Source organism: Fulmarus glacialis, unplaced genomic scaffold (genome assembly GCF_000690835.1).
Source record: "Fulmarus glacialis isolate BGI_N327 unplaced genomic scaffold, ASM69083v1 scaffold3255, whole genome shotgun sequence".
Taxonomy (NCBI): domain Eukaryota; kingdom Metazoa; phylum Chordata; class Aves; order Procellariiformes; family Procellariidae; genus Fulmarus; species Fulmarus glacialis.
This window is the reverse complement of record NW_009214748.1, coordinates 1-9622: the sequence shown is the minus strand read 5'-3', so window position 1 is coordinate 9622 and position 9622 is coordinate 1. Positions and strand designations below refer to the sequence as shown.

Here is a 9622-nt window from a genome sequence, read left to right as displayed (position 1 = left end):
CAGAGCGAGACTCTGTTCGCTGCCAGCTGTCTGTGTCAGCACTTGCCTCTTCCCTGGTGTCTCAGACTCCAGTGAGTGTCTCTGCCTGTTCATGCTGGATGTTACGCTTCCTGATGCTGCAAACGTTCAAGGCAGGCTTGCTCAGGTACTGCTTGTAATGCTAGAGCGTGGGCTGACACCTGGACGTTTGGATTGGGGGAAGCGGAGGGCAGTTTTCCTCATGTTAATTTTGTTCCACAAAATAATAAAAACTTGATCATCCGTATCTCACGTCCTGAGTGGTCTTTCCATCCCATTCTGCTTTGGCTACGTGTATCTAAGTATTCAAAACCAGTAACGGATGACAGATGCTTACGCAGATTTGAGAGAAGTGTGGTAGGAGGGATGAGGTATGGGCTATACTACACAGTGCGCCTGCTGACTTCTGTGTATGAGGATCTTAAATTGCTCTGGTTTTGTTAATTGCGAATACCGGTGTTTTATTAATACTTTTTACACCATTATGGAGCTGGAGAATAGAACTGCTCTGTCCTGCAGCATTTGCCATTCCTCCAGTACAGCTGCTTCTGCTTTTGCAACAGACCATCTTTCCACAGTATGTCAATACAATTTATTACATGCTTTTACACAACGCTAAACCAAATTTTATACAGTTAATCCTTGTTATTGAGCAGCGGCACTCGTACTCGGTCTTTACGCTCATACCCACGGAATGTGTTCGCTTTGGCCTAAAGAGAAAGGAAGAGGAAAAAGAAAAATCACTACCTCGCTGCAGCTTACTGCTTTCCTTTTTTCAAACGCACCACTGCATTTTATTCTGAATTATTGTCTCCAGTAATAAAATAGTGGAATTTGGCAATGCGAAAAGATCTCACCAACAAAGGTAAGATGACACAAACAGCTACAACAGGTGAGACATTTTCACGTGGGGCTGCAGTACACCCACACGGGGTGGGGGGGGTGTGTGTTGGTGTTTAATTCCGCTGGGGCCGAGTCCCAGCGCAGGGGCCAGAAACTGTTCTGGATGTTCCTGTGCCAAGGCGGCAGGGAGGCTCCGCGGGATGCAGGTCGCAGCCAGGCGTGCATCCTGACTCTGCCTCCAGAGTTTATCCCGGGCCGAGATTACACATCCAGAGCTGCAGGGCTGCTGCAGGAGGGGGTGCCTGCCCTCCCTGCTGCAGCTGTGGGGGCAGGACCTCGGGGCGCGGCGACCATCACCCCCCCACACACTTTCAGAAGGGAATTCATGGAAGCGTTACAACTTGGCCAGGGCCTCCCGTAAGGGTCACAGGAAACGTCTTTCCAGGTACAAACATCCTGCCTCATGGCTGTAGGCTGGGAAACCCTTCTTTTGGAGCAGGGAGGGCTGTGGTTTCCGTAAGGAGTGTGACCTGATGTTTCAGCAGCAAGAACTGCCACAACACGCTGTGCCCGCCGCGGCCCCAGGGCTGCCTGCCTCACGCTCACACCCAACACAGCCTGCAATTCTTCTCTTGTAAATGGCAAGGAGAGATACACGGTTTCTGTGCAACAAAAAAGGCAAAAAATACCGCACTACTGGACACCCCACCCCGAGGTTAACATCGTGAAAAACATGACAACCTGTTTGCATTGAAAACAGGCTGCCTACTGCCCCTAGCTAGACTACTGGCCTGCTTTTGAAAGAGTGGCTGGATTAAAAAAGAAAAAAATAATAACCTGAAGAATGTTACTTTGTCAAACTCCATTGTAAGTGAAGTAACATTCTCCCTGCCCCCAGCCAAAAGACCAATTACTGCTAATCCACGTCCGTGGAAAATGTTTAGCCACGTCTCCTCTTCCATGCCAGGGAATACAACCCCACCAGAAGCTTCAATCAATCACACCAGCAGAGCTTTAAGGGGAGGAAAACAAAACAAGGCCTCAGCTACGAAAAGGCGAGTTGCTGCACAGCTGCGCCGTGTCTGGGCAGCGCAGCAACTGCTGCTAGCTCTGGCTGTACCCTCAGAGAGGAGCTGCTGCCCCTTCGCCACAGGACTTTTATCCCACGGGATCTGGATTCGCAGGCCAGAGGGTCCAGGCTCGATGCCTGACCTCAGATTAGCTGTGATGATCCTCTTCTGCCACTCAGTTTTAGCCTTTAAGCTAGCTGAGTTCCAGAGTATCAGAACTAGTAAGCCTGAGCCACACGTTGCTAAAAATGGAACAGGACCAACAAAGAAGGATGCACTTACCAAATCTGAGACCGTGCCACCGTCACTAGCAGTTTTCTTTTGCCTTTGGATGTTCATTCAGGAATAATTCAATGGCACTGCACTCTGGGGAACAGTTTGAGAGAGACAGGCTGTGTTCAGTGACTTCTGTGTGTTACTTTTTTTTTTTTTTTTGCGCAAAGCCACACGATAGGGTAATGTGGAAATCTACATTTAAGATGATCCTTTTGCGCAGGGTGTTAACAGCAGCTTGAGCAGCTGTGCCAAAGCACCCAAGGATCTGAGCCTTGGGGCTGTAAGATCCTCTCCTCCTTACTTACGCAGCTGTGAGCCCTCCTTAGCCATTGCAGCGACTGCATCCTCCTGGCTCTCAAAATGCACGTCCGCTTCTCCTGTGGCTTCTCCTTGGCAGTTGTATTCTACCGTGATCCTTGTCGGCTTCAGTGGAGCAAAAAACTGAAAAGGAGGAAAACAAAAGAGAGTTTGGTGACAAAGAAACAACAGAACAGTAACGCACCCTATTACCGAGAAACTTAATGTTTTTACTCATAAACCCTGTCCAGCTATAGCGCAGTAGCAGTAGCTTCACTCCGTCGGGGTGAAGCCGAGGCACACCCACGTCACCTGTCCCACGGCGCACAGCCTCCCACCCTCTGTAAGCTCCTGGCAGAGTAATTCTTGACAGGAACAAAAATCCTCACACAGCACATGTTCTGTACATGTCGAAGTCATTAAGTGCAGGTACATTCGCTCTGTGACACTGCACACTATTAAAATGAAGTAAAAATGATACTAAAAAGATGCTGAAATTCATTTTTGTACAACCAGCTACTCTGAAATCTAGCTAAGATTATAATTTATATAAATATGCTCAAGTCAAAGCGACGGATATTAAGACAGCCTAGCAAGCTTTAATCCATTCTTATTTATGGCGGCGAGCGTTCACTGTTGTGCCCATGAGGCCACAGCTACCCTGGGGAGCCTGTAACCATCAGCAAGGTCAAATTTCCAAACGCATTCAGCCTGAAGCCACGCCGCAGACACAGATAAATTAAAAATTTGATGTCACTTCATCTGTAACAATTAATCAAGGATTTGCATTGGTAATGACAATCGGATTTCATTCATAGTTATACTGTTACTCACATTTATTATGTCTTGGGCACTAGCTTGGGTAGGAAAACCCCTCATGTGGACAAAGTGCAGTGGGGATGAGATGTTCCCAGATTCTAAAATGTGCCCGGAGCTTTCCGTTCCTTCCCTGCACAATTCTGTGGAACGGAGGAAAAAACATCATTAACGCTTGCAATTATCACTTCCCTCACGTGAAAGCTGTAGACACGCAGGGTCACGCTCACAGCAGACAATCAGTGTAAAATGAAGAGGCCTCAAAGAACACACACGACAGGGACTCACTGTTTTCTCTTTCAGCATCGGAGCTTCCCGTGTCGCTCAATCCCCTTTCTTCGGAAACGGATTCATGTTCTTTTCTCACTTGGCGGTAGGTCACCATCTGCTTGTCGTAAGGCACGTGCCTTTGCATTTGATGCTTCCTACTTACGTACACTTCTATGTATCTAGAATTCAAAGGAAAATATTACATGGCACACTTTGCGCCTCCGCAAAGAACTACCTTCAGGAAGTTCTCCTATCTCAGCTCTGCTCACGTACTAGAGTGTGAGAGCCACGGTACGGCAAGCAACCGTTTTGAAGAATTAATTCATTTAAATTGCACAGCCTTATACAAAGTTCTTGTAAAAGTAAGATCAATGGCTTACAAGCCAAAATTCCGTTTTGTCACAGAAATACAGATTTATTTCCTCTGAAAAATGTTTTCTATTTCTTTCAGTAGTATGCATCTCTTTTGAGCATCCCTGTACGTGAGGCTGTTTTCCCCTCATTGCATCTCTGCAAACTGCACTATTCCCATCTCTACAAACCCCAAATTAAAAAAACCACCCAACCCCAGAACAGGTAACTGAAACAGGTGGACACAGGATATGCACAGGGTCCCATTAAATACTTCAGTGGAGCCATAAGGTTTTACATATTGCTATGAAACTGATGGGATAAAATGTGACAGGGTATCTGTGAAAGTTGTGGATTTAATACACCAATATGTAATGCAACATTAAGGGACTCTAGCAAGATCCCACTTAGACTGCAGAAAGAAAAAAAAACAACAACCACCCCTTATTTGCAGGTTTATTCAAAGTACAACATTATAATGCCTTATATCTCTATCTACCCCCCCCAGAACCTCTTAACTCAGAGCTGCCTAATCTTTCAGAGAGCTGGCAACAGTACCAGCTGGACCTCACAGCAATTTAACTAGCCGTGTTAAATTAGGCGATTTCCACAGCACTGAAGGAATAATGTGAGGAAGAAGAGAATATGGACATCCAAGTGAGGAGGCTTTCCTCCCTTCCTAACGAGAGCGGCTACAGTAAGGGAAGTAACCCCACGCTGACAGAGCTTACAGCTCAGCCCCCATGAACCCAGGCTCAGTACTGTGCACAGCTGAAGGCCATTTCTGGATAAAATTGATAGCCTAGGAAGAATGAACGAGAGCAAGCTCACAGCACTTTGGAAACCACTCGGTTTCTTGGCTAATCACACAGAAACAGAGGTATGTGAGCTCGGGTAGGTGAGTCAGATCAGCTGTTGTTCGATTGTGACCAAGAAAAAAATTAATGGCAGATTGAGAATGAACTAATCTCTATTGGAGGGCAGGGAAGTCTGTCAGTTAATTCAATTATTGGGCACACCTACAGAGCAGCCATTTTCTTTTAATATAGGTGGGGGGACACACACAAGGAAAGGTAGGCTGGGCACAGGAAATAAGAAAATAGAAAAAAGGAAATAGGTGCTGCATAAGAGAACTGGTAAGGTTTGGAGAGGTCTTTTACTACCTGGTATTCAGAAAGAGAACTTAGTGGGTTATTAAAAAAAAAAATGAACCTCACCAGGTTAAAAGCAATCTTACTTTTTTTTTTGCCTCTGAGCACAGCTCAGGATTCTGGGAAAAAATGGTTTATGCCTCTGCTTGAGAGAGAGAGGCTCTTGTGAGAGAAGCATGTGGCAGAGGGCTCAATGCTCTGGAAGAAAATGGTTAAACATGGATTCATGAGGAAGGAGGACAGCCCGGGTGGACGTAGTCACCAAAGAAGCAGAAGACTGCATGGTGTCAGCCAGCAGTCAATGCTGGGAATGGATTCAAGCCAGAGGCGAGTGGTAAGCTGTGCTTCGTACAATGTACTCTCCAAGTGGAGACGCTGACTGTGCTTGGTACTGGGCTGAAGGAAAGGGTGAGGGTTGCCAAAATTGCGGAAAGGACCAGGGAACCTGGTGGAAATTTGGCAGGGGCCAACGTCTGTAGGAGGCGCAGGATCCCCGTGCACTTGCGACTGGGCAGATGGTGTCTATCTAGCGTTCCCCGCTCTGAATGCTGTCGCCCCATTTTTGTTGGGATGAGACTGCCTCCAGGAATACTTGAAAAGAACTGAGACTTTCTCTGAGAGGCCCCAAATTCCCCCAAGCTACAAGCGCTGAAGGTGCCTCGGCAGCCCACAAAAGCTTCACCTTCTTTCCTCCAGTTTTGTCACAGTTCTAAAGAAACATCCCCAGAGGAGGTAACACTTAGGTTGCACAAAGTATTTCACAGGGTGCCATTAAAAAAGAACTGTTTCAAGCCACAAAGTATCAGTCTGACGCTACTATACGAAAGATTTAGCTATGATTTCTACTGAGATTTGAATCTAAAGTCTGAGTTTTAGGTCATAAGGGTAATAAAGGCAGAAGCTTCCTTAATAATAATGTGCATATGGGATAGCCTAAGATAAACTATTTCACCTCGTAAGAAGCAAGCTGTAAGTCACAGCATGCTTCATACCATGTTCTTCTACCCTTGTGAACCCCAGGGAAGCACCTACCTATTTCCCATGTACTCCCTGTGTCGTAACAGGGCTTTAGCTGCCATTGCAGGAGCTGCGAACTGCACGAAAGCTTCTCCTGTTCTTCTTTCTCCACGGTAAACGAAAGCTATGTCAGTTATTTCCAAACCTATGGAAGGGTGAGGAGAAAAAGGCATTTACTTTGTCAGGAACTTGTGCCATAGCTCAAAGACACGTTTCTTCCCTTACTCTTCTGGTTTTTGACAAGCTAATCGGGCAGTTAAATAGTTCTGAAACAACTGCTCATGCTGGCCTACGTAGCTTTGTTTCAATTTTTTTTGAAAATGCCAATTTATTTGCTTTAAGTTAGTTTTCACAGAAGGCTTAATTGCCATTAATGAATCAACTCAAGGCTTCAAGTAACTAAGAAAATAACAAGTGAATCCAAGTTCTAGACAACAAGGAGGTCCAGAGCATGAATGTTCTTGAAATTTTCTCTTATTATTATGGTAATTTTTTCCCATCTCTTTAAAACCCAGGTCAAATTCACTGAACTTCAATTTTTATGCTGCATATATATCTTCTTGGGGAGCCTGTAATCCAGTAAATAGCTATATCTGACATGACACAGAGTGCACACTGGGCTGGGCTACTACACTTTTCCCACCACCCCCCGCCCCAGGTATGCTTTTGCATACTTCTTTGCGCCTTGTTACTTTCTCATAGGGTCTCCCCAAGCTCCTGAAGAAATGGAAATACTTGCTCCACGCTGCTCTAGTCATCTCATTGTGGTAACTCTGCTACTAGATGCCTTCAAACATACTGAACTACTGATTATCAGTTGAAAAATTTACTACCAGTGGCCTTTGCTTTTGGCATTATGGTGGGTATTATAAGCCTTAGTGCTATAGGACCCTGCGTGCATGCCTACCTGGAGTGGAACAAGCTGCAGGGAAGAACTGGTTTTGGTTTAGTCTACAACTTAAACTTTACCTAAGGAAACGTCAATTTATTTTGCAAAACCTAGAAAGGCTTTTTTACTAATGAATGCAGGCAGCAACCACCTGGATTGCTCTAGCACCGAGTGTGGGACATGAGTGTGCGCACACATACTGTGCAATACTTGCTCAGCTGAGAACTGGTGCAGTTAACTTTCACAACCATGAACAAGCCAGTAATAAAAAAAAAATTGCTGTTAACAGTTTTAAGTGGCATACGTGATCTAACTGTCATGGTTATACAGCTGCGAATACCCATGCTGTATTCACTTGTACTGTAACTATCATACAGGCATTTTTGCCTCGCTTAACTTTGCCAAATTATGCACTGTTAGCAATCCGCTTGCATGTAACAGGATCTAGGTTCCTCTCTTTCCTTCCCCTAGCCCCAAAAAAGAGTGCTGCAAGTATTGATCCTAGCTTAGACCTGCAGAAAGTCAAAGGTGCGAAGAAAACCTCGCAGCCAAAAGCTCGTTCTGAAAGCTTTGGTTACTTCCAGCTGCAGGGGGACAGCAACTTCTTACACTGTTTTAAGGTGTTCAAGGCTGCATGTGCTTTTGCTTTTCTCACTTAGAGAACAACAGCCTATCTCAGCATCAACTTGGAGAAGTAAATGCCTCATAATCGAAGAGCACAGACTAGGCTGAGTTACCTGAGAAAAAATCCGCGATATCATCCTCAGTGGAGCTGAACGGAAGGCCTCTGAGTAGTACAACTCCATCATTTATGGCTTGTGACTCATCCCGCAGACTTTGTAGTAAGCCCTCTACATCACTATCGTGTACTTCAAAAACTGCAAGGAATACAGGCACAAAACATGTTTTCCCTCATGGTACTCAGAAGGTGGCACTCTGCAGGCATTCTTCAAGGCAGCTTTTTCCCCCCACAAAACTCTGTTTGTTCCCCCACCCCATACTCTATGGTCCTGCAACGATGCTCTTTGCTACACAAGCCACTTTGCTTTTCCTGTCCAGCCTAGGAAGTTTTGGCTAAATGGTGCCTTGTTGGCTAATTTGCTGCTCTGTTCCACATCCTGCACCTCTCCACACCAGCCTGCTTTATTATTCAAGCAGTTCTTACTCCTTTTATCATGAGTTTTCTTCCAACGTAACTTCTGTCGTTTCAAACCCACCTTTCACGTAGCGTGGGCCCATATATCTCAGGTGCTTTTCCAAGGCTCTCTGGACATCCGCTTTTGACTCCAGCTCGATCAAGGCATCCCCCCTGCGTCTCCCATCCCTGTTTAAGAGGAAGTGTATGCCGTTCTCACCATTTCGAATTCTACAGCCTAGAAATCAAGGAACACACGATACAGAAACATACGCAACTGTATCCAACATGGGGGTCTTAGAATTGCAGATGAAAACTGAATACGCTACATAGAGCTATCCCTCTCAGCAGTGCAAAGTACTGTCTTGAAACAAAGAATAGGAAACGGCTATTTCTAACCTCAACTCTAACACACAATGCTTATCACAGATAAGAAACTGTTTTGACATCCATGAGCTTCCACAGCTGTATAACTGAATAATATATATTCTCATATTGTTGGTCAACTTAATTGTTTCTGAGTTATTTGAAATCAAGAACAAATGCTGTAGTCTTTCGGTCTCTATAGCTGTACTCTGCCTGCTATATGTTCCTCTTCCCTAGGACTTCTAACTGACTTGATTTAGTTTGGCCCGTTATTAAACCATTTAAGAACTTGGATCTCATGGATGCATCGTAATATTACAGCACGGAGGGATCAGCCCTGCCAAGGTATGCACAAGCCTATTAAATAGGATCAGAAATCAACACTGAAGTTTAAACTAGTAAGTAAAAACCACTCCAGTTTGTTTAAAAGAGGGGAGTTGGGGAAAAAGCCAACCATAATGGTCTTGAAAGGAACTGCTTCGAATTGGATTGCCTTTACTGTGGAGACACCGACTAAGAAGGGAAAGACTTGCTCAATGAAATATAAAATGCCATAAGGATGAGTTTTGACTCATTGTGCAGCAGTTTGTAAGTTATTTGTTTTATATGTGTAAATCACAAATAATTTTGCCGCAATATTAAAAACTCATCTTTCTCTGGCTAACGATCTTTAAGTTTTTCTTCTGTTAACTAATAATTAACTATTGGGTTCCATAACGCCACACTTAACAGTTACGCAGGAAAATTAACTCCCATACTATCAAAAAAGCTAAGCACATCTTCTTCGGTGCACGAGAAGGGGAATCCTTGCGCCCTGATGAGAAAGACATTGTCATGCTCTGTCTTGGGTGACTCCCGTTCCTGCTCTGAGAGGTGACCTTCCTCGGATGGCACATCTGTAACCTGTCACCAAAAAAAAACCCAAATTAAAAACTGGCAGCGTTCAGCAGTGGTACCCAGCCACGCTCAGCTTTTTAGGTAGGTGCGTGGTAAGTAAGTGGGCCTTGTGCAGCGTGGGGGGCCGAGGACAGGGAGCAGCAAGGGCAATCGGGCTGGGGCGCATGCGGCACGCCGCAGCCGCCTCCCCGCTGCTGTGGGGTAAGGGCGCGGGGCCCTGCCGCCC

At 45.4% G+C, this 9622-nt stretch overlaps 1 protein-coding gene across 1 annotated transcript; it reads right to left on the bottom strand.

The window, feature by feature from the left end:
- Window positions 1-653: 653 nt before the first annotated feature.
- Window positions 654-9402, bottom strand: GRSF1 (G-rich RNA sequence binding factor 1; the record flags this gene model as incomplete). The annotated part of the gene is made up of 10 exons (XM_009578665.1): window positions 654-728; window positions 1462-1523; window positions 1982-2173; window positions 2513-2648; window positions 3339-3463; window positions 3609-3769; window positions 6125-6254; window positions 7736-7876; window positions 8216-8371; window positions 9258-9402. Coding segments are annotated over 10 exons (1323 nt in total), but the record flags the coding sequence as incomplete, so codon positions are not given.
- Window positions 9403-9622: the final 220 nt, after the last annotated feature.